This window comes from Anopheles arabiensis, chromosome X (genome assembly GCF_016920715.1).
Source record: "Anopheles arabiensis isolate DONGOLA chromosome X, AaraD3, whole genome shotgun sequence".
NCBI classification, from domain to species: Eukaryota; Metazoa; Arthropoda; class Insecta; order Diptera; family Culicidae; genus Anopheles; species Anopheles arabiensis.
This window is the reverse complement of record NC_053519.1, coordinates 5,825,732-5,850,553: the sequence shown is the minus strand read 5'-3', so window position 1 is coordinate 5,850,553 and position 24,822 is coordinate 5,825,732. Positions and strand designations below refer to the sequence as shown.

General features: G+C 48.8%; 1 protein-coding gene across 5 annotated transcripts in view; it reads right to left on the bottom strand.

Moving 5' to 3' along the window:
• Positions 1-3,462: 3,462 nt before the first annotated feature.
• The window catches only part of LOC120905836 (irregular chiasm C-roughest protein-like), an 80,261-nt gene continuing 58,901 nt past the window's right edge, over positions 3,463-24,822 (bottom strand). For all 5 annotated transcript variants that reach the window (XM_040317059.1, XM_040317058.1, XM_040317057.1 and 2 more), the window contains 6 exons: positions 11,309-11,896; positions 9,107-9,636; positions 8,236-9,021; positions 7,861-8,141; positions 7,496-7,737; positions 3,463-7,348 (listed from right to left, as the gene is read on the bottom strand). In XM_040317059.1, coding sequence (XP_040172993.1) covers positions 6,927-7,348; positions 7,496-7,737; positions 7,861-8,141; positions 8,236-9,021; positions 9,107-9,636; positions 11,309-11,702 — 2,655 coding nt within the window. In that variant the 5' untranslated portion in view covers positions 11,703-11,896 and the 3' untranslated portion in view covers positions 3,463-6,926. The remainder of the gene's footprint in view (positions 7,349-7,495; positions 7,738-7,860; positions 8,142-8,235; positions 9,022-9,106; positions 9,637-11,308; positions 11,897-24,822) is intronic.

Sequence of the window (24,822 nt, the reverse complement as noted above, 5' to 3'; positions counted from 1 at the left end):
ATCGCCCAGTCAGTCCATACGTGCTGCCAGAGAAAAGTGTACCGAACAGCGAGCAACAACCTTGGCCGGCTTGTTTTGTCCTGCTCGGCGCGCACCGCATCTCAAGACAGCAGCTCAGTTGCTACCCCTCGGAAGCGACCCCCAGGACCGGATGCAAAACGTTCGCCCATTGTGATGCAATGCCCGGGCACCGAACACAGCGACGGTGTCCATCAATGAATGATTTCCAGTGCGTCGACAAGGACATATCATGTTGGCATTCACACGGCCCGACCCATTGTACGGGACGGCCCCGGCGCAATTTGCCGCCTTGACGAGCCTTACACGTTTCAGATCTGCTTTTGTCTTTGTCTCTCTCTCTCTCTCTTTCTCTCTCTCTCTTTCTGTGTACGTGTGTATTGCTGTGTGCAGAGGTAGAGTCTACGGTACGAGCAAGCGGGCCAAGCAGGCCCAGGCAGTTTATTATTGTCGGTGATATACCGCTGGGAGTTGTTGATGGCGCTGGTGAGGCGGAACGGTGCCAGCGGGCACTGCGGGCACTGCGGGAAACGGGCGGTGCACAGCTACGGCCGGACACAGCCACTGCTAATTGAAGCTGCTGTCTTGGCTGAATGCGAAGCTCTGGAGGCGTTTCTGCCCTATGCTGCCTTTGCTTCTCGACCGCACGAGACACAGGCCGCCCGCAACCCCACACGGCCGGACACGATAAGGACGATAATAATGACCGTCAGCAGGACAATCACTACGGAAAATCGAACTTTCCTCCATCTCAAACACACAAACACACACACACACACACGCGTACGCTCGTAGACAGCACGGCTCGTCATCGGTTGCTTTGCGGATGCAACAGCTTCGGTCACACTGGACAGCGCGTCCGACCGACGAGTGTCTAGTGGCCGGGGCTCAGCATCCCGGCCGAGAGCGCCCCCGTTCCACCCGCTGCATAATTTATTAATGAACGCCGACTATTTATGAAGTATTAATGCGTTTGTTTACGTCGTACGTCGTTCGGGCACGGAAAAGGTCGGTGAGCAGTTTCGTTTCGTTTCGGTCGTCCGTGCTTGTGCTGCTGGCGGGCAGCTGGCAATTAGACCGGGGTGGGGGGGGGGCAGTTCCAAAAACTACGCACCGAGGGACACACAAGCTGGTGGCAACAGTTGACAGTTGAAAGCCTCGACAAAGGCTCGAGGGGACGGGCAGACGGATGCCTTTTATTGATTGTGGCTGTTCAGAAGTGGCAGCAAAGTGGGGATTAGTTTTTCAATTAACTCACTCGGGGCACAAAAGCTGGACGGACCGGTAAGTAGGAACAATCGGATCGGAAATGTATTCGCCACTGCAAGATCCTTGCTGATGCCCGGTAGCAATAGAGAGCGAGTGTGTGTGTGAGAGAGAGAGAATGCAGGTACATCTGAAGGGCAACCACGTTGGAAAAGCAGCAATGAAAAATATACCCGCGACTGAATGGATGAGCGACAGTCCTGGCTGGCATAGAAATTCGTTGCAAATGGAGGAAACATCAAGACAGCCCCGACAGGGATTGTCAACCGCAGTGACCAGTCTAAAAGCGCCCACAGGTATGCTTAAGTACTGTATGTTTTATGGCATGTAATGGCCGCCTAAAGGTAGGCACAACTTTTGACTTTTTGGTATTCTGTATGCGCCTAGATGAATGCTTTTTGTTATACAAAATCAACTTATTTGACGCAATATGAAATTAGGAAAAAAATTAGAATACAACGTTGAAAATGTACATCAATAGTCAATGCCAGCAAGCGTACACAATCGATCTGACCATAAATCACCCAACGTTGGCTTATATTTGTGCAAGCATCATGCTTAAAGTGATGCAAATAGTAAGATGCAATTAAAAATATTTTCAGTTATACCTGAACATTTTAATCAAAGTGTGGCTCCATTTTTTTAAATTAATTTAATATTACCAAATGAGCAAATTTGCGAAGCGCCTAAAAGTATGCAATTTTTCTTTCTATAAGTATTTTGAGATAAATAATAGTTTGAAGCAGACAAATCAGAATTGAGTGCTGCAAAATGTAAAACTCGTGTTTTATTTTCCTTCTTTTTGACAAAGACACTCTTGAACTCCTTTTGGACTCGCAAAATTAGTTAAAATAAGAAGGAATATTAGGAAAAATGCACAACAAATTTCATACAAATCGACTATTTTTCCATATAAAAAAAAAATAATAAAAAACACACTAGCTCAGCATCAAGTTGTCCACCACTGTGGCACTGTCGAGGAAGCAAACGGGCAAAGAATGCAAGCAGAAAAAAAAGCCAAAACCCTTGCCTGCACCGAAACCATGCGACTCGCTTCATTATTCATGCTCGCAGCGCTTTCGCGCGTTTTCCGGCAGGAGTTTTCCAGCAAGGCTCGTGAAAAACGCGCGAAAGAAAGGGCGAAGAGCAAAAAAAAAAACAAAAAAAAACATTGCAACTACAACTCGTTTGCCGCCGTCACCAGTGTTCGCCCAACTGCACGCTTCCTGTGCCACTCGCAAGGACTCGCACACGCAAGAGGGCAGCAGGGCTTTGGTGGAGGTAGAGTTTTGTGTATCATCGCACCGGGTGAATTTATATCGCGTACCGCGCGCACTCACCGCCTCACCGAACGGGCAAGCGCATCGTCGCGGTACACGAAGTGAAGTTTTTTTTTGTTTTTTTTTTTTCTTGCACACCGGCGAGCGAGCGAAACGAAGAAAATGCAACTCATTTGCATTCAAATTGACTACTCGCTGCTCGCACTCCCCTCTATCCTCGTAGCGTGCGTACGCTCTTTTGTTTTCGGATGTCGCTGTGGGGGGGGGGACGAAAGGAAGCTAAAGCGGAAGGCAGGGCTGTCAGTTTTTAAAATCTGTTTCGTTTATTTAAATGAGATTCAATTGACTTTCAAATACTTAACGCTATAGTGAAGAATTCCATACTATGTACAAATTGACAGTTTTGTTCACATACTTTTTGAGTGTTTTTCGCTCGAAACGGGAAAGGGGGGGGGGATAGGGTGGCGGGGCGTGGGCGGAAGCGATCGGAAGGAGCTCGAACGGGGCGCTCGCTTTGCCGCTTTGCTTGAACCTATCTTGCGTGTGCCGCAGCTGCTCGAGCCTAGCTCCCTTACAATTAAGCTATAACGTGTTTCCCACCCACCGTGCCGCTCCACCGATGGGGATTGGGAGAAGTTGGGCAAGGTTGGGGGAAGGGTTGTAAGCCGAACAGTGTTGCTGTGTTGCTATAATGACGGTAATTATAACATCACTTTCACTTTCCCGTGCCGAGATGCGAGATGACAACATGCGGGGGGAGGGGTTGGCATGGGGAGTCGGGGAGATGAAGATGAAGGTTAAAAATATGTTTATAATACAGTCGAGTTTTGCTCTTTCCTCTCTTATTTTTCTCTATCTATAAGCATAATTTCTATTTGTATATATAGCTCTAGTTGTATTTTTAATATGGATGCATGTCTGTTTGTGTGTGTGTGTTGTATGTATATATATATAAACCTATACGCTTTATAATACATGAACAAAAAAAAAAAAGTATAACGATTTCGTATGCGCTTTTTATCTGTGTATGTACAAATTATCGATAGATTGGATGCAAATGTCCCCTCTCTTGCTATTCCCTCTTACTGGCGTACAATTGTCGGGTGTATAACTGTCCTGCACTGTGACTACTCTGCGCGTGTTTGCATTCCCTTTTGTTTTTTTTTTACTAGCATCACGCTTAGCTACTAAGATATACGTGTGTGTGTTCCACGTTCCAAGCTGCAAGGTTTGGGCACCAAGATTCGTCTTACCGATTAAGTACTTACTGCCTACTGCTTGAATGAGTTTGAACGATGTATTGTTGAGACAATCTGTTTGTTTGTTTGTTTTTTTTTTTGTTTTTTCGTGTGTATTTTCTTTTTCTCGTTTTTTTTTAATGCAATGAGACGCTACGTCATCCGGGGGAGGTTCGTCGCCTACTGTAATCCGAATCGAGCGCCGTTAAAAAAAAAAACGATACGAATTTCAGTCGAATGGCCTTAGCGAGAACTTTGCGGGCGGAAAGTGGATGAGGGAAAGGAGGTAACCTCGTCTTGCTCCTCCATGCTTTCCCTTTTCCCCTACTTTCGCTCACACTCTTAATATCTCTCTCTCTCTCTCTCGCGCGCTGGAGTTTGTGTTTACGTTTCCACTGCGAGTACTTACGTGCTATGTTCTATTCTTACGCGAGTAGCTTGTTTCAACCCCCCCCTCCTCTCTTGATTTTCGCTTCTATTACCCCTCCTTCCCTTTCCTCTCCTTCAACTCTAAGCACCGGTTGAAGGGAGGGGTTTTGTTTCGCATTGCTGCCTAAATGAAATCTTAGCGAAGAGACCTAAACCTATAAGAAGCGACGAGCGGGCTGTACACGAGGCGAGCCGCTGCGACCGCTGGGCTGGCTAAAAATTAATAGCTATACACATATTAAAAAAAATAAAAAAAAAACAATTTGGTATATTCTCACATGATGCACATTCTCTCGGGGCCACAGGCCAGCCAGGCCCTGCCACCTCCCCCCCCCCATCCCGCGCAAGCAAATTTAGGAAGGAAAAACCAATCGCCCTGCTACCCCAACGTACAGTTTGTTTGTTTGCCTTTCTCTCAAATAAATTCCGTTCCGGCTCCTTCGCTGTGCCGCCGTCCCCAAAGCACACTTTATATCTCAGCGTGCATGTGCGTGCATGTGTGTGTGTGTGTGTGTCTTTGTTATACCAAGCGTATGGATACAGTGGATATGGTGGAAGCAAGGTGCAAAGCTCGAAATGGTGTTGCGTGCAGTTCGAAGCGCCTGCAAGGTAGGCAAACGTGCAGTGCGCACGTAACAACAACAACAACGACAACAGCAACGCAAAAAATGTGCTCAACCGCGCGCGCGTGCATCACACACTGGTGCGATACACATACACACTCTCTCTCACACACACACACACACCATCACACATACACTTGCCAAAAACGGAGAAAGAATTATATTAAGCTGCTTAGTTTGGTTTTTGTTTTGTTTCGTTTCGAATTCCTTTGCCAATATGAAGTCACACACAAACACACACACACATACACACACACATATATAGACAAGCATGGCGCACGGCCACAAGCACCAGCATGCATCAGCCTGTATGGCTTTCGGTTTGTTTTCCTTTCGTCCAATAATCCACCACCGCTCACGCCTTGCGTTTGTTTGTTTGTCATGGCGATTCATGGTTTTGGGGGTTTTTCTTCTTTTTTTTTCTTCAAAAAAAAGGCGTTAAAATGTACTAAACTCTTTACCCCGAATTCAGCTAAACATGTGTACTTTTTCAACGCTAAAGCTAACGCCAAAGCTCTAACCGTCCCAGTGCAGCGAGATTTTGGTTTGACTTCCCGTTTTCGTACCTTTCGATGGAAAGTGGCGGCGCCTCCAGCCGCTTGGAGTGGTTTGTTTTGCTAGTCTAAAATTGTGTCTAACCTTTGCTGGCCCGCGAGCATCTTTTGCGCTCGTGAAAAGAGGGAGGGCGTAGGAGAGGGATGGTTTAACAGCAAATCGCTAAAGCAGCTTGCGCGCACATCGTAAGCAGCACGGCAAGCTGCGTGTATATCGCTATATAACCACTCCGAGTATATATGTATATATGCACACACACACACACACACACACACACACACACACACACACACACACACACACACACACACACACACACACACACACACACACACACACACACACATGATATGCACACGCAAGTATACACTCAAACATACACTCGCACGCTCATTGCCGCAATTAAGCTATAAGTAGACGAGCTTTGATGAATTCCTTTCAGCAGCATTTGGCCACCTCCCTCCGCTTGTATATTCACCGTGTCACCGTGATTGTGTGTTTGGTGTAATTGTTTTTAAAAAACTCTTTTTTTTTTTTGCTGTTGTAGTGTGTTTTTGGTTTTCTCCTGTTTCGTACATTTTTGCTTTCTCATTTAATAAGGCCACACATTTTGAATCAAAATAGATTAAAAAAAAAAACAAACGTTAAACGATCAAACGGTGCTGCTGCTGCTGCTGCACATGTAAATTTCGCCTTTGGGTGTTTGTGTGTGTGTGTGTGTTTTTTTTTTATGTACGTATGTCTGTATGACACGCCTCATACACATCCATTATATCCTAGGCTGTTGGAATGAGCGGGGTGACAGGGAAGGGGCGGATACAAAGCAAAACTGCATTACAGAACCGGAGGCCGAAAAGATGACTAAAACATTAGGCATCTCCATCCAATGCTGTAACGTTCGTTTGGCTGGGGAGTATGATGTAGGAAAGCGGGAAAAAAGAAAAGTTTCCTACTCCAATGTGTGTGTGTGTGTGTGTGCTTTGTTTTTGCCCACAAAATTAGACCGTTTTCGCTATCCGGTGTAGCAGTTAGGGGACCATCCATAAAAAACGTAACAGATTTTTTTTCTCCTTTTTTGGCATTGCGTAATTTATGGACGATGCCTTAATGCGAACATTGCACACGGGCGTATCAATCTGATCTAATGGCCACGCGTGTATATTCCTGTGTGTGTGTGTGTTTGTGTCGTGTGCTGGTTCCAAGCATTGATAAACTCACTCACACACATTCACACACACACACACACACCCTCTCTTATCCACTGAATGAGGAAACGAAAATTAAAAAAAAAAGATACCTATCCTACACATGGAGACACGGATGCCCCTAGATGGCTGCAAGCCCGCAAAGCAGCACAGTGCGCGAGGCTGAGGGCGATTGGGATTGTGGGCGGGGGGGAATGGAGGGTTTTGGCTTGGCGCGAGGAAACGATGGAAGGAGACGGGTGCGGGGCCGCCGCTTTGCACGCTCGATGGCTCGGTGGTGGAGGGGGGTTGGTGCGGAGCCGCCCCGCCCCGCTAGACGTGGGTCGCCAGCGCCCCCTTGCGTATGTCCCCGTTCGCGGGCAGTATGAACTGGCCCGGGGCCGGGCTGCCCGTCTGTCCGGCGGCCACCTGGCCGCCCTGCTGCTGCTGCTGGGCCGCGGTACCGGCCGGGTCGCTGCTGCCGGCACTGGTCGACCGGATCGATTCCGGGCTGGTCAGGCTCGAGCCGATGCCGATGACGCTGCCCGAGTTGACGCCCATGTTGACGCCCATCAGCAGGGCGCTGGTCGGATGCCGGCCGGCACTGTACGGTGGCGGGGCCGGCGTCATCGCCGGGTTGGCCGTGCTGGGCGGGGGCAGCGGGGGCAGATGGGTGCTGCTGCTGCGCAGGTACGGGTTGCCGTACGTTGCGCTGTACCGCGGATCTATGCTCGGGGCGTTCATCAGGGATGTATCTGTTTTTTTTTTGCATGGTGAAGAGATTAAGGTTGAAGATACAGGTGGTGAGTTTGTGTGTCCTGAGATGCTTGTAATGCTACTTTTGTTTTTGGAGCAAAGTACAATGAAAAACCAGCAGAAGAAAAACAAACCAAAAGACTTACTCATCAAACCGGCCGACAGCGAGCCCATGCCGCTCTGGATGCTGGGCAGCCCATTGTCCTGCCGCAGCTCGCGGTTCCGCGTCAGGCTTAGGTTGCCGTTCGGCAGCTGCCCGTTGCTCGATATGTGCATCGGCAGGTTGTAGTCCTGGGCGTAGTCGACGTACGGCACGTACCCACCATTGCTTTGCCCAATTTTCGCCTGCAGCGTCGCACCAATGCCGTCGGAATAGTCACCCGAGTAGCTGGAGAGTGAAAGAAAAAAAAAACAAAAACAAAAAAAAAGACGCTCAATAAATACCGCCCGAATGGTATGCAACGTGCATCGCAAACTATCATTTTTTAGAAAAAAAAATAGGCAAGCTTACCGATAATCGTTGGGAATGCGAACCGGGCCGGCTAGCGGTACACCACCACCACCACCGCCGCCGCCACCACCACCTCCACTGACCGCTCCTCCTCCTACTCCTCCACCGCCACTATTGTTGCTGCCGCCGCTCGACGAGCCCATCATGTTCATTGCCAGCCGGGTCGCGATACTGTCCGTGCCGGAGCAGGTTTCGGAGTACTCGTGGTCCCGGTCAATCTTCAGGTCGCTCACGTTCGACGACCGGTCGCTCTCCTTGCACGTCTTTTCCGTCATGTAATGCTGCTTTTCCAAAAAAAAGAAGAAGAAAAAGCAAATAATAAGTAAATATATAAGTAACACATTTCCCTGCGGCGCCGTTTTCCCCCCTACTTACATCCGTAATGACGTCCGCCGGCGGCAGCTTCTTGTTGCCCTTGCGCTCGCAGCAGCACAGGCTCACCACCAGCACCAGCACGAACGTGATGAACACGACCGCCACGATCAGTATGATGACGACCGGCAGCGACGACGACTCCATCGGTGCGAACTGTATCTCGAGCGAGTCGCTGCCGTACTCGTTCAGCACGGTGCAGTTGTACACGCCAAAATGCTGCCGCTTGCTCTTCGGTATGATCAGCGTGGACCGGACGCCCTCGGGCGAATGGTTCTCCAGTATCGTGTGCTCGTTCTCGCCGCTCACCTCCAGCCCGTTGTACGTCCAGATCACCTGCTTCGCCTTCGGGATCGCGATCGCGTCGCACTGGATCTGCGAGTTGTCGTTCACCGAGCCGTACTGCTGGCGGGGCGACCGGATCGTCGGCGGGCCCTTGAGCTGGATCGCCGCCGTCGCCTCGATGTCCGGGAAGCCGCGCACGCTCGCCTTGCAGCAGTACCGGCCGGCCGTTTCGCGCGTCGCCATCAGCGTGATGTTCGCGCTGCTGGACACGATCCGGCCGGACTCCTCGTGCACCCAGATGATCTCGGGCGGCGGATTGCCGTCCACGTCGCAGGCCAGCGTCACCTTCCGGTCGAGGTCCGTCTCGACCGACTGGGGCCGGGTGCGGAACGTCGGCCCGTAGCTGATGTCGAGGATTTCGCTCTCCTCGCTCTTGCCGACCGCGTTGTGCACCTCGCACTTGATCACCGCGTCGTGGTACTCCTTCGAGACGTTGTGTATGACCTGCGGTTGTTTGTTTTGCGAAATGAAAGTGTTGCGCTCAGTACGGACGCGTGTGCCGTCACAGCTGCTGCCCTGCATCACTTACCAGTTCCGTCGTGTAGTCGCCCACGATCGGCTCGTCCGCCTTGTACCAGCGGTAGGTGAGGTCGGTCGGGTTCGCGTCGGCCCGGCACGACAGCCGCACCTCGGCCCCTTCCGGGATGCGACCGCCGGCCAGTGCGCCACCGACGACGCTCACGCTTACCTTCGGCGCGTACTTCACCTCCAGCTTGAGCCGCACCGACCGGTACGTCCGGTCGGCCGTGTTCTGCGCCTGGCAGGTGAAGGACGTGTTGTGGTGCTCCTTCTTCGGCGTCAGCTTCAGGATCGATTTCGCGGTGAAGCGGCCCGTATCGCCCATCGGTTCCTTCACGTACTCGATGCCCTTGGTGAGCACCGTGCCGTGCCCGTCGATCCAGGTAATCTCGGCCGCCGGCTTGCCGCCGACCGACACACACTCGAGCTCAATCTCCCGATCCTCGGTCGTGACCAGAAAGTCGCCCTGCACTATTTTTGGCGGTTCCGGCGGAACTAATACTGTCAGCGTGGCGAAGCTCGACCTAATGCCGGGAGTACCTGCAGGAAAGGGTACGGTAGAGGGAAAGCGTATGTCAGCTAGTGTTGTACACACTGAGTAAGAATGAGTGAGTGAGTTGAGTACAAGCAACACGAAGAGTACTCATTGGTGATTTACCTCTTTGCGAAATTGACACTCAGCTTAGTTCACTCGTCGAGAATTTAATGTATTGTAAGTTTACCACCTTTTTTGTAAATAAATTTGCGATGTGTTACTCTTCTCATCATACAGTAACTCACTAACAGATAATTAAATCATAAGTGAGGTATAATTGAGGTAAAGAGAGTGAGTGAGTTGAGTACAAGCAACAAGAAGAGTACTCATTGGTGATTTACCTCTTTGCGAAATTGACACTCAGTTTAGCTCACTCATCGATAATTTAATGTACTGTGAGTTTACCACCTTCTACGTAAATTAATTTGTGATGTGTTACTCTTCTCATCATACAGTAACTCACTAATAGATAATCAAATCATAAGTGAGGTATAATTGAGGTAAAGAGAGTGAGTGAGTTGAGTACAAGCAACACGAAGAGCACTCATTGGCGATTTACCTCCTTGCGAAATTGACACTTAGCTTAGCTCACTCATCGAGATTTTAATGCATCGTGAGTTTTCCCCTTTTTTTCGTATATTAATATGCGATGTGTTACTCTTCTCATCATGCGGTAACTCACTAACAGATAATTAAATCATTAGTGAGGTATAATTGTGATAAAAAGTAATATTTTCATGAATTATTTCACGTGTAGCGTATCCTAGAAGCTAAAATGCTCTGAGTGAGAACTCATTTTGAACTATTTTTTTTTTTTGAATCTAATGTAACTCTTCATGCCGTCACTCCCTCCAAGATATTCTATGAGCTACATAACTCTTTTGAGCGTTACATTACGAGGAATGATACTCTACTGCGACTCGTTCACTGTCAAATGAGTCATTCTCAATTTAAATCGTTCTTTTGAAAGTTCACCCGAAATGAGTGATTGTTAAACGTTCACTCAGGGTGAACTAAACAATCATGGGTCAAATAACTCTTTCGAGAGCTTATCTTCGAGGAGTTGTTTAGCACTCCGTACCTTTTAGTGAACCCTAGAAGCTAAAATGCTTTGAGTTGAAACTCATTTTGGAATTAAATTTCGAAATCTGATTTAACTCTTCATGCCATCACTCCCTCCAAAATCTTCTATGAGTTACATAACTCTTTTGAGCGTTACATTACGAGGAAAGATACTCTACTGCGATTCGTTCACTGTCAAATTCTCAATTTAAATCGTTCTTTTGAGAGTTCATCCGAAACGAGTGATTGTTAAACGATCACTCAAGGTGAACTAAACAATCATGGGTCAAATAACTCTTTCGAGAGCTTATCTTCGAGGAGTTGTTTAGCGCTCCGTACCTTTTAGTGAATCGTTCACTGTAAAACATTATTTATTAAGTGAAGTAACTGTTTTTAAGCTGAAATTATGAAATGGAGCGCTAAACACTTAAATGAGTGGAAGAACTCTTTCCAGAACTCATTATCGATTGAGTGATTCTGCTCTCAGTGACTACTAGTAACTCGCTCGTGGTAGTTTTTGACGACTCTTAGTGAGTGAGTTCAACAATTTCTCATACACTGTGAAGTAACTCACGCTCACCCACCACTTTTCCTCTCAGCTCACTAAACACTTACCATCCTTTCCGCGGCCCACCTGGCACTGGTACCGTGCCTCGTCGTCCAGCATCAGCGGGTAGATCTCGAGCGAGTAGTCGCCCTCCTCGTCGCTCCCGACCATCGAGTAGCGGTCGAAGCCGCTCAGGTTCCGGTGCCACCCGAGCCCGAAGTCATCCTTCGTCCACTGGAGCTGGCCCACCTTCGACTCGACCCGGCACGGCAGCGTCACCCGCGACCCCACTATCGCCGTCTGGTTCTGCGGTTCCATCGCAAACTTTTGCACTCCACCACCACTACTGCTGCTGCTGCTGCTGCTACCGGCACTGGCCGTGGTAAGCACCACCGTCCGGGAGAGGAGCAGCGCGAACGTGCCGTACACTAGCACCGTAAACCGCAGGCTTCCGTTTGCCATTTTTCTGTATTTTTTGTTGTTGTTGTTTTTTTTTGTGATTTGTTTGTTACTTTTCGCAAAGCAGCTTCCTACTGCTGCTGTGGCTGCGCTCGATCGTCGGTCGTCTTCGTCGGCAGGTCGCGTCGCAGTCGCGTCGGCTACCGGCCCCGATGCATCTCCGACTGTGTCTAGTACGACTGTGTACTAGTCGGGACCTGCAACAAAGCAAAAAAAAAAAACAAAAAACAGAAAAAAAGATGTAAAAAATAGATTAGTATTTCCGCGATTGAAGCGATAACCCCTTAGGCAATGAAGTTAATTTTACGCCCCGAAAGAAAAAAAAAAAAGCTGAAGGGAAAACCACTCATCATCAAACCGCCATCATGGGTTTCATTTCGGTGGCAATAACAATTGAGTGTCTGTGTGTGTTTCCCCTCTAGCAGACAGCGATAGATGATTTTGATGGCCCGCTTACCTGTGTGCCTGCGCACACGTACAGATAGGGGGAAGGGGCGATAATGCCTCCCAACCTCCCCCCCCCCCCCTACCACCATCGGTAGGCATCAATTCCGCCCGCCGATAGAAATCAGACCCAAGCAGCAAGATTGATTTTCCGTTTCGTAGTTTTTTGCTGCTGCTGCTGCTGCTGCTGTATCCGAGATGAGGTGAGATGATTCAATTTCTCATCGGGGAGACGAACCAAACACACACAAAAAAATACAACCAAAAATCAAACAAAAAGACAATCTCTTCCACTCCGCTGGCACAATCCACGAACAGTGTGAACGGTGGAAGAGCCCAACAATTATCTGGTGTGCGAGGAAGTAGTCTGTAGAGGCCAGAGAGAGAGAGAAAGGGATGCAAAAGGTAATCCTCTGCGGAGGCACACTCGCACAACACCGGTTCCGATCCGTTCCTCAGCTTGTTTCGTTCCCTTCGTTCTTTCCGATCTGATTGAAAGTGGAGCAATCGACCGGTTCCGATTGTTACTAGCCTATCGCTCTCTTTTACCCACAGTGGTACAGCAACGAGGGAAAAGAGAGAGAGAGAGAGAGAGAGAGAAAAACACGAGGACAAAAATGGTTGTCAGTATGTAAATGACAGTGGTTTTTTACGAGCAGTTCGATCGAATTTCGGAGGATTGTGATTTGATTTTATGCCCAAACTGCCACGGGACTCGGTAATCCGTCGAGTTGCTCATCTCAGCTCCGCTCTTTGCCTTACTGTGCTCCCAACGCCCCCCCCCCCCCTCTCCACCAGAGTCGGCTTTTGGGGTTGGATTAAGGATCTACGGGGCCGAATGCTTTTTTTTTGTTCTCCTTCTCCTCTCTTCTTTTACCAAAAAGGCACACTTTTACGACATTCCCTCCGTCTCCAGCCCCACGCACAACACACAGCTAGTGAGCAGCGAACGATTCGAAGCCTCGAAGTATTGCACGGTCGGTTGGTGGGAAGGGGGCCAGCACACTTTTCGTGTCTTAAAAATTTGATTTACTGCAGGTTTATTTATTTTAAACAGCATTTTATGTGCGTCCAGAATTGCTTCACCTTTCTTCGCCCGGGCCACGCAGCCGGTGTACGTGTGGGTAAGTTTTCTTTCTTTGGGCAGTCTCCCTCACCCCCCCCCGCCCCACCCAACCAGCTTGTTTAACGGATGTTGCGTCGATAGGGAGGTTGGGCGAAACCGTTTTATGCCGCTGTAAACTGTTTGCCCTTAACAAGATTCCATCGACCTGGCTATCACCCGAATGGAGCGGATGGAATAAAACCACACACACACACACACACACACACACGCACACACCCACTCACCATCCACTTTCAGCGCGCGTGCTATAAAAAAAAACGCCGCGTCCCGCAGAGAGATCGAAACAAATTGATTTTGGCTCACTTAACAATGTCTAAGTCGAGAGCGTGGTCCACGCGCAGTCCCAACCTGTCCGTTTCCCCCCCTCCGTTGATTGAAAATATGGTCCGCCCCGCCAGGCAGTGCTCTCCACTCACTGGTCGGCTGCGTCGTAAAATTATGTCTTAATTTTATCAACCATCAATTCCCGCGAAACCAACGCCGCACGAACGCGCGAGCGGAAACCGGCTGCAGGAAGCCGTTCCCGGGCGCTGTGCGGATGGTCTACCATGCAGGCGCAACACTGCACCGTCCGTCCGCCCGCACACACACACACTTGCAATACACACGCCATGACAAAGGCCGCAATTGAAGGCCGCGTTTTTGCCTCAACCGTTCCGTTGACGTTATCTTACCGCAAACGACCCAACAGTACAGTGGCACAGCCCGCGTTGCCTGCCTTTTATCATCCGGTCCCGGCGTCCCGGCCAATTGTTCGGCTGTCCCCGGGCACACTAATGCCGGACACCCGGTGGGTGGGTGGGGTTATGAGCAACTTCCAAAGTGCCGAACGGTGTCCAGCGCAAAGGTGGGCTTTGCAAAATGGCCCTTTTGGAGAACGGCTTTGGTTGCCTCGCATACGCGGCTTTTTCGAGCTGGAGAGTGTCATAAATGATAACACACCCATTGTTTCGGGCTGCGGACTCATCGCCGCGGGCCTACCGACCGTTACACTTTGTGAGCTTGGCGACACTGCTCCGATGCGTGCCACTGTCCTGCGACATATGCTAACGCTCCTGCACACACACGCACACACACACACACACACACAGGCAGCATGGTTTCGCTTTCACGGCAAGACAATGGGACCCCGGACAATGGGACGTGGTCCAACTTTTCATTTACATGTGTTGCGCGAAGGGGTTGAAGTGGCCGGGGATGGAACGGTGCACGTTTGTTGACTGGCACCGCTTGAATCCGGTTCGAAGGACCAAAACCGAACCGAAGTGAATCCCACCCAACCCGTGCAACCGGGTGCTCAATGGCCGGCGCTTTTTGTTCCTGCACTCTCTGTGTGTGTGTGTGTGTGTGTGTGTGTGTGTGTGTGTGTGTGTGTGTGTGTGTGTGTGTGTGTGTGTTTTTGCTATTTCTAACACGCCGAAAGCATCCCCAGATCCTGGCAGGAGCGCTGGAATCTGAAAAGGCGCGATAGCCCTTACTTCCAGCACTCCCGCTCGCACATCCGAATACCCCCCACATGACCCCCCCCCTCCCCTCACCCAGCGAATGAATCCAATAGAATGCAGCATCGGCACCCAGGCAGGTAGCTTTTCGACCGTGTCGTGACGATTACCATGCTCTCCCAGGGGGCGAGAGCACACGGGGCGCCTTCTTTCACCCCGCCGCCCCAAAAAAAAAGGTGTCAATGACGGTGGCAGGCGTTTTCGGGGGCGCCGTGGCGTAGCCCAAACCCGGAACCATGCATGCATTTGGCGACGCGTTTCCTTTGTTCACTTCACGCGCTCCGAGCGAAACGGGCGGCAAAAAAGAAGCGGGACCTAAATCCCTAAAACAGAACCTGCGGGAAAACCTGGGGAGCACTTGCACAGTGTGCTGTCTCGCATTCGTTGGCATTCGGGCACTATCCGCCAGCCCTGTCACACGAAGGTCCTGCGTTGGGGATGTTAAAGTTGGTCCAGTGGGTGGTTCAGTTTTTGTTTTCCCCAACGGGGAAGGTGACGGGTCTTTCAGTTTCTGTTGGGCAGAGTGCCTATCGGGCATATCTTTGCAGTGACACCGTGCGATTGGAGCCGGAGACGCGCCGGGCTCACCTACATTCACAGTCGCCGTTTGTTGCATTTCGCGGCTAGGGTGCACATCGATCCCTCACCCGTCCCCAGCTCGAACCAATTGCAAAGGGTTGTAAATTAAGATAAACGGATACTATTGCTTAATTGAAATAATTTTCGGTGCTTCAGCAAAGTTCTGACGTCTGCCGAAAATCAACCCCAAGCTCCTGGGTTTTTTTTTTTTTTTGGTTTTTGAGTGAACCCTCGAGTGGAGCTTCTTTTGTGGGTTTTCAAGCGGCGTAGTCAAACGGCAGCCTCCTTTCCCGTCCCTTTTTGTTGTTGTTGTTGCTCTTGTCCAAGGGCCGTCCGCACTCCGGACCGTCCGCACTTTGCCAAGCTCAGCAGTATTTTGCCGAGCGCGCGCACGCACGCACTCGAACCGAACCGCTTTTTGCGCGTGTTTTTTTGTGAAGGAAGCGAATTGGACAACATCCAATTAGAGATCGATTACCGTCGATCAAGGGGAAATAAAATAGGAGTAGCACACAGAAAGAAACAACACACACACACACACACAGACACAGAAGTACCCGACAACGAGAAACAAACGGACCGGACAAGGACACTCGCTCCCGTCTGTGGAGGGTTGTTTGAAGTCCTGCATTGCGAGCGTGGATGGCGGAGAAGGGCTAAGAAGCTTACCGACGAGGGGTACTTTTATGGGTTTTTTCCTACCACTCCCCCCTCCCTCCCCCCTCCTTTTCCCAGTTGGAAAATTGGAAATGGCTCGGCACGGTTTGACCTTCCGCACGGTGCGACGCCGCAACCTTCAGTCGTCGCACGTTTTCCGGTTCACCCATCTTTGTTTGGTTTTGTGCGACGCTTGAAAAGCGAGCGGGCTTGTTGGTTGGAGGGGGGTGCGGCAGGGGAAGAAGAAAAGTTTTGCGTAAGAGGCTTAGGTGAGTGATTTTCCGACTACACTCCCCCGCCCGGTCGAGTGGAAAGCAGTCAAAAACAAAACGGAACTAAATATATAAAAAAAAAGTCTTAACTCGAACGGAATCGATCGGGGAGATGTGCGGTGAGCACACACACACACACACACACACACACACACACACACTGCCGGACCGTGTCAGCAAAAGTGTAGTGGCAGTGAAATGCGTAAGCATTTTCCGTGTGTGTTCCGTTTTCCGAGGCCGAATTTTCAACCGTTTACCTTTAGCACAGAAAATACTGTCAAGTTGCCTCTTTGTTCCCTCCCCCCTCCCCCCTTTCCCATTTGTAGCTTCATTGGGCAGGCATGATAATTTGGTTTTTCTGCTTTTTTTTTTTTGCCCGACGGGTGGTGGTTGGGTGGAAGTGAAAAAAAGGGCACGAAAAGGAACGTATTCGGTTTCTCACGGGTAAGTCTCGCTAGTCAACGTTTAGCGAGCAGCTTTCGCGTTCCTGTCGCACTTTATGACCTCTCCGTCATATGTATATTGACGGGGGCATGAAAAGGGGTAGACGGGAGAATGAGCTCCATTTCCGGGTGGCAGCGCAGGGGCAAACCAAACCAAAACAATGCTCCGTTTACATTTCCCCAAGCAGCATCCAGTGCCCCGCAACAGGTCCCCGTAATTAAAACCTGAGCCCCACGAGCACACACACACACACACACACTCACAAGCACTACATCCGTTTTGTTTTTTTTCTTCTTCCCCGCTCGAAGGGGAATAAACATAAAAGACACACAGCCCCCAGAGGGCAAGAAATGTGGCTCTCGGAAGGCATTTCCGGTTTGCGCTTTGCCACTCCTGGCACCGGGGGCGAGAGGCGTGCGTTCCTTCCTTTTCCCTGCTGTGGTTGCTGTGGCATAGCCTTATTATTAAGTTCTCCGTCACCGGTGTTGCCCGGCCAAGTGACAGCGAAAGATATTTAAAAAACAAAACACAACAACAACAACAAAAAAAACGTTACGTTTCCGTCCGTGTGCCGGTTTTTGAAAATGGTCTTTTTGTCTCTTCGGCTGTGTTGCTGTGCGCGAGCGGTTGGTCAGCTCAAGGTGAAATGACGGAGGGGCTGCGCTAGCCACAGCATCTTGGAGGGCAGGTTTTTACACACGCGCGCGCACGATTTTGTGACGTTTGTTGCCAAGTTGTTGGACGGGATTTTTGTTTTTTTTTTTTTTTTTTTTTGTTTTTTTTTTTTGTTTTTTTTGTGGGTTTCATCAGAGGGCTTCGGCGTCTTGTTTTTTTTGTTTACTATCGTGTGCATGTTTATAGTGCCCACAGTCTCATTTTTAAGCTGAGCAGACAATTTACACTCTCTACGGTGGTAAGTCGTTTAATGCAAAGCGAAAGGGAGACAGACAAAAAAAAACGACAGGCAAACGGCTTTCATTTACCTATCAGACAGGCACAAACTGAGCGGCTTTTTATTGCGCAAACGGGCTGGGGGGAAGCAATAAAACAGATACTTTTTTTACACAATTTTGTTTATCCTCCTTTGCACCACGATCGCTGCAAGAAAAGCTTCGAACGTTTACACTGGCTGCGCCACAGCACACCGGGCAACCGTAAACATCATCGTGCAATGAAGCGATTTGCCGCAATTAGTCGCCCGAATGTATGCAATGCAGCAGTACGGGCAAAGCGGGGCAAAATAGGCACTCTCTATTTAAGCATTTTTAGACTACAAAGATACTTTCCAATGCTCAAAATGTATTCATTGGAGTGTTCTATGAACACCATGTAAGTTTCATAACCGTTGCATAACAAATAACTAAGAAAAATGCAAAATAAGGTTTAGTAGCATATTGATGTATGTTTTGACACTTCGAAAATAAGCTGAAACCAGTGTCACAGAGATGCGTTGAAGTTTTACACGATATATTATTAAAGATATAATAGTTCTATACAATTTTTTTGAAGAAAGCAAGCGTATTTTTACTAATATAACAAAAAATACAAAAAATGCTTCATGTGGGTCAAAATGGGCAGTTCTGCTAGAAGCAAAATGGTCTGCTGCTTTTGACATACGGCGCTTGGTGAGGCTATGTTGTTGTATTTGTCGCCTCAACAATGATAATAGGCACAGCTTCAAAAGATTCGATTTTGTAGATTTAAACGTGTAAAAACTGTTCTAATTTTGATGACATATGTTTGGAATAATTTTAAGAGCTTCCCTGACCAGCAAAACGAAAGATAGAACGAAAATACATTTCACGAAACGTGCGCAAAAGCATAGACCATTACCTAAGGCGCAGTTGTTGTGGCCCATATTGCTCCAGTGTTTTGACGGTTCACAGTTTGTTATGTCCATTTTACCCCGCGTGTCAAAATAGCTTCTCATAAAACATCTACTTTTATTTTACACTGTTTTCATTCCATGTGACAATTTTAACCCGTAGATAAAGAGTGAAGGCATACAATAATACAAGAAAAATTGTGTTTTGTGGCATAATCAAAGGAATACTCAGTAAACTGCTTAACGTGCCCATTTTGCTCCGCTTTCCCCTGCTAGAACTAGGTTCAAACTGGTATGCAATTTGCACCGCAAAAGCTCGATTAACAGAGCTGAATTAGAGTAATACTGGCACTGAGGAGTATTTATTTCAAATTTATCTTTTAAAAAGTAAAATAAAAACCTTCCCAGTGAAAGCACTTTGCTGAACAAAACAAAAAAAGCCAGTGGAATGTAAAAAAAAAGACCAAATTTGTCTTGCGAAAGTGCGAATAGCGTGAACGTGCCTGCGTGGGCATCGCACAAATCAGCCCTTGTGGCGCGTGGTCCCCTCAATCAGCGAAACCCCCCTTTCCGTACCTTTGTGTGTGTGTGTGTGTGTGTGTGTGTGTGTGTGTGTGTGCTTACGGGCGCACGCTGTCGATCTCCGCAGAAGCTGTAGCCCACGCCACGCGCGTTCAATGAACCTCGCGCTAGGGCCGCGATCAGCGCGCTGTTCAATCCGTCGTCGAGAAATAATTGCTCAACTCGTCACCCGGGCGCTACACCCCTCCTCCCCCCCTCCCATCTGCTACTACCGATCAGTGCAGAGTTCTTCTTGCAGACCCCCCCCCACCCACACCCCTCACGGAAGCTGCGTATGGTGGCCGAAGCAGGAGGAACAGGTCGCGCGCAAAGATTGAAAGACATTAATCATGCCCCCAATCCCCCCCTGCACTCCCTGTGTGTGGATGGCAAGAAGATGAGAAGAGAGAAGGATGTAATAAAGAAAAAAAAACACAGACACACACACACGGGGAGGAAGAAAGAGATACAAAGAAGCAAGCCACGCGAACGCGGGGAGAAAGCGCTCAGGCGCGCGCGCGCGCCGCCAGACTTTTCCGGACCGGTTCGCGTGGCTCAATCGATGATGGGCGCGCGCGAGCGCGTTCCAGCGCGGCCGACGCTGTTTCGCTACCGTGTGTGTGTGTGTGTGTGTGTGTACCAAAGGTGCTAGCCTCCTACCTACCCGGGGAGCCGGGGCAGCAATCGCGACAGCCCGCCGTAGTCGCGCCGAAGCTCCCGCGCGCTCGCACCAATCTGAAGTCATCCTTCAGGGAAAGCCGGGACCGGGCGGAAGGGAGTAGCAGCACAACGCAACGGCACAGTACATAATCACACAGCGATGGCCGCTGCTTCCTTTCGGGCCCGAACCGCTCCTGCCATTTGCAAAACGAGCCTTGCCGCGATTATGTGAAACTCCACACATCCGCTGCGTTACGCCGCGGTTTCATTTTTATCACATCGTTCGTTTGCGCTCGTTCTCTCTCTCTCTCTCTCTCTCTCACTCGCACTGTTTTTCGAACCCTTCAGGGTGAAGGTTTTTGCCCTTGTGCGATGGGCAACGCGTTTGCCTGCACGGTGAAAACGGGGCAATGTTAATGCGACCAGCGTGCGACCCGAAAATGCTGCAGGTGGCCACTTATCTGGAGATGTTTGGAGCAACAAATCAATTCCTTCCCGGGCTTAAAGCAGAGAGAGAAAGTGGGAGAGCGGATGGAGGAAGAAAATGGTTGAGTTGGGAAGGTTATTTTCTTTTTTGTGCCGGGCTCGTGTATGCCCCACCACTTTTTTGTTACCTTATTTATTCTTCCCAGCTTCCCACCTGCTGCTCCGGGGCAGCGCTTTTCACCTTCGCCGAAAGTAAGCGACACGAGGGGCTTTAGTTAATCTCCAATCTGGTTCGTGGTTTGGCGGGGAGCGGAGCATTGAGGAGTAGCATAAATAGAAAGAGAGAGAGGAGGAGGAGGCAACATCGGGCGCTCGCTATTGAAGCAATCATTAGGGCGTGAAATCAATTCGGAATATGTTTGGCTGATGGAAATTGAGCTGAATTCAGTTGATCGTTGATCCGTACACAGCAGCAAATCTCCCAACCAGTTCCTCCCTACTGGGAACGAGGGGGGGGGGAGGCGAAGGGAGGCAAGAGAGGTGGCAGGAAACTGTGTTGGGATCAACGTTCCTGGGCTGCCGTTGCTGCTGCTGCTGTCATGTCCTTGCAGGATTGCCACTGCTACCGACAACAATGATGGCTGTTTTTGTGCCCGTTGTTGCGTTAGGTTCTGGCGCGTTCTGGAATGTTTGAAGTGCGGACCCACACTGTGTGTGTGTGTGTGTGTGTGCGAACCAATTGCGGTTTTTGTAGCGACCCTTTTTGGATAAAGGCCAACAGCACCGGGCCAGGGCAACATGGGGGGGGGGGGGTCGGTTGGTAGAATTATCGGGATACAAATAGGGGATACAAATACGCGGCCAGCCAAATCGAATGCCGCCCGCTCTGTGCTGGGGTCCGCCAACGGGGGGGGCCGATAATCCATGAGCTCTGGGGGGGGTGGTGGAGGCAGGGTGGAGGAGTGTAGTTGTGTTACCTGACTCACTCTCGGCATCATGCGTATGCGTGACCGTTGCTGAATGTGTGTTTTGTGCATTTTATCCACTCTGTTTGCTGGTGTACTTAGCACATTTACATCAGTTACATGCCCAGCCGGCCATGTTTTGCCTGCTGGTTGTTTTCTACGCCACTGCCGGGGTGCTGCAGTGCTTTCACAAATTCGTTCGATGACTTGGAACACTTTGCAGTTGCACTTGTATAAGTTTTTCCAGATTTTAATAAACGTTTTTTTACTTTTTTATTACGTTTCATTTGGCTTATAAAGCAACCTCAATTCAATGGAAATAGCTTCATGCATTTACTTCACAATAAATCCTGCATTAGAGGTTATGTTTGAATAAAAACATGTTCCGCCAATTCTCGGAAATCTCAAAAACAGACATTTTTTGTTCCCTTTCTGCAGGATTTCAGTCAAACAGTCAAACTGAACTCAAGCCAATTGCAGCAAGCAACAGCTCATCCCAATCTATCCCTGCATGTGTTTGTAAAATAAAATAACATTTGCATCGCCATACTCATGGCGAGTGCCAAAAACAGTGCCGAACTCGTTGGGAGCTGGCATACCACAAACCCCCCCCCCTGCCCTGAGAGTTTCGATCGCAATAAAGCAAAGCAATGCAAATTGTACGTTACGCCGGTAATAAAATATCAAAGGGCAGTTCGGGAGAGCGAAACCAGCCGGCAACCAGCGTCGGGGGAAACACATATCGTTTTGCTGTAATCTCCTCCCCGCCGGCAGTCCTTTCTCTAGCCCCGCCCGAACAAGCAGAACGGGATGTCGGAAGTGCCACGGAAGAACGGCTGGAATGGCAGCATCAACTGTGCACACACACACACGCATTCGTACATGGCAATAGGCAATCATAATAAATTGTCATCTTGATGCTTGGGAGAGAGAGAGAGAGAGAGAGCGAGCGAGGAGCGCACACACAGCGGGCGCTCGACCCTCCTGACAGATAGTTTAGCCGACCCCCTTCCTGGACGCCCTTTGCGCCGTGTGTGCCAGCTTGGTGGCTTAACTTGTTTTTTTTTTTTTTTGGTCGGCACTGTTCGTGTTCTGGCCTGCTTTTTTGGGCAATTTGCTCCGTGCCTACCGAAAAGAGAGTGTGAGTGAGAGAGAGAGAGAGAGCGAACCGTAGCGTCGTAGTCAATAAATCTGTAGCCAGGCCAGGCTAGATGCCCTTGCTCCTGCGACCTAATCATTTCTGCATTCCCCACTGCCGCCCTGCGTCGTATTCGGTCTGGCGGAAAATCGACTGCTAATCGGCAAATATAGTCTCCTCGGCACGGCGCACAGAACCGTCCACGCGCTGCAATAAGGGGGACCATTGAGTGTGTAACGGAGAGGCTGGACGGTGTTACACGCAAACAACACACAGATGATGATGATGTGTGTGTGTGTGTGTGTGTGTGTGTGCTTTCGGGATTATGAGTGTTTGGCGATTTTGCGGCATGTTTTAAATCAAAACCCGAGGCATATTAGTGCAGCTATTTTGCGGTAGGCCGTGCGTTTTTGTGTTTTTTTGCTTTCGGCCAACCGCGCAACCGTAATGCAATTAATGATTTGAGATGATTTATTTTAATTCACCCATCTGCCCCTCTTGAACCTGCCACCTTCAGGAAGGTTATGCAACGCATAATGTGTGTACACACACACACGTAATTCGGTTTGATTTGAATTTTGGGTCGGTTTTTAGTGGGAGAACAGCGCAGCCATCGCTATAAACACCCATAATTGTCACTAAAGCCATATATGTGGGGTTCGCGCCGTGGATCAAGTGCTCCGGGACCGATCTGCCACCAATCGGGGAGGTCATCGAGCGAGTGGCCCATTGCAGCCCGGGCCCAGCGCTGCGTTCGGTACCCGCACGGTGTAAATTGGTCTCGCGGAGAGGTTATTTCAATTATGTGACCCACACACACACACACACACACGGTGGATGAATCGCCATTATTTGTGGCGCTTTTGTAACCTCTTTTATGTGCCTTCTTCTTCTTCTTCTTCTTCTTCGGGTAAGGGTCAACTTGACATTTCATGTTTTGTGTGTTTGTGGAAAGTGGAACAGAGTCGTTAAAGTTTATTAATTGTGATGTTTCGCTCGGCTTTTAGCAGCCGAAACCGGGTATGGGGCTTAGAAGTGCATAAATAAGACTCATTTGGACAGCAGCAGCAGCAGCAGCAGCTTATGTGCCAAGCAGTGACTCCGTCCCGAAATAGCTAATGGAGACGGTGAGGTTACAAGCTACATTTAAAAAGCGGGTGATTGATAGTGGGCACCCTTCTTTTTATCGCCCTTTAATTGCTATCATTTGCTACGGTTTTGTCACATCAAAACCAAACACCATCCGCAGCCACGGTTGCCCCAACACGCTCGGCAGCACGCTGGGAGCTTTACGGGCAAGCATAGCATCAGCACTGCGCGGTACGACCGGTACGGCAGCAAAACGAGCCGGAATTGGGAAAGCATTTGTTGATAGCGTTGGACGCCCACACAGTGGTGCATTGCAAGGATGTTTCATTTCAGTTTTGAATGTTAAATCATGTTCTTATAAGCTTTGATTAGATTGTTTAGAATTAGATCGTTATACGAGTACACAGTTTTTGAGAATTTTGACATATTTTTGTATGTTATGTCAGAGAAACACTGACAAACATTATTAAGAGTCAGTCAATACAACAGATAAAAGATACAAAAATGATTCTAATTCTACAGGGAAGAACTTCCCTAGGACGAGTTTATTCCTCATTTCTTTTAAAGTTTGATCCCGAGTTAGCCTGTTCTCGGCTCATGCGGATTCGGAGATACGCGGTTTTCTTAATTTGACAAATCAAATGTCAAATCAGTGCAATTTGCTTCAAGAATTGTCCAATGCGGTATTAATTGAATTTTTGCTGATAAATTTAATCAACCTAAAAGCTAAAAGCATCAGAATATTCTCCCCACATAGTATCATATAATGGGGCGACTTCGCGATTCTAGTCAGTTTTTTGTATGGAGTTTGACAGTTGCAGGCTGAAATCATGTAAACACTCCTTACAAAACCACACATAAAACAAGCCTGCAATTTTCAGTCTAGATTATTCTAGTCAAAAAGCTAGAATTAGATTCGAGTACCTGCTCGAAAACACGGTGTTGTTTACATTTATTCCAAGGTGCATTGAAGAGATCAGGTGGTGGAATCTGGAATCAAAGTGTATGTAGTACAGGTGGTCTCATAGCATGTTTTTTATAACCAATTTTGAATATCACTTTTTGACAGGATGGGTGATTTTTTTTTTTGTTCAAAAAAACTTTCTGGAGGCTTAACGAATATATAAAACACTCTTAAAATCTTCATTCAGAAGCAGAAGCGATAAAAATCAGCCTTCTAAATTCATACACCTTGGGATAAGCCCACCTATATATTATACCCACTTAGATAGCTGCTCGAAAACTGCTATACAATGCAAACAGCCGACAGGCTAAAATTTCAGCCTACGAACTTAAAACGGAAAGGACCCCAATATTTGATAAATGATAAAGTGCATCAATTAGCATAAGGGAATAAGTGCATAAATGCAGTACTAAATTGAATAAAAAAAAATACTAAGAAACCAATTGGATTTTGGCCAAAAATCGCGAAATT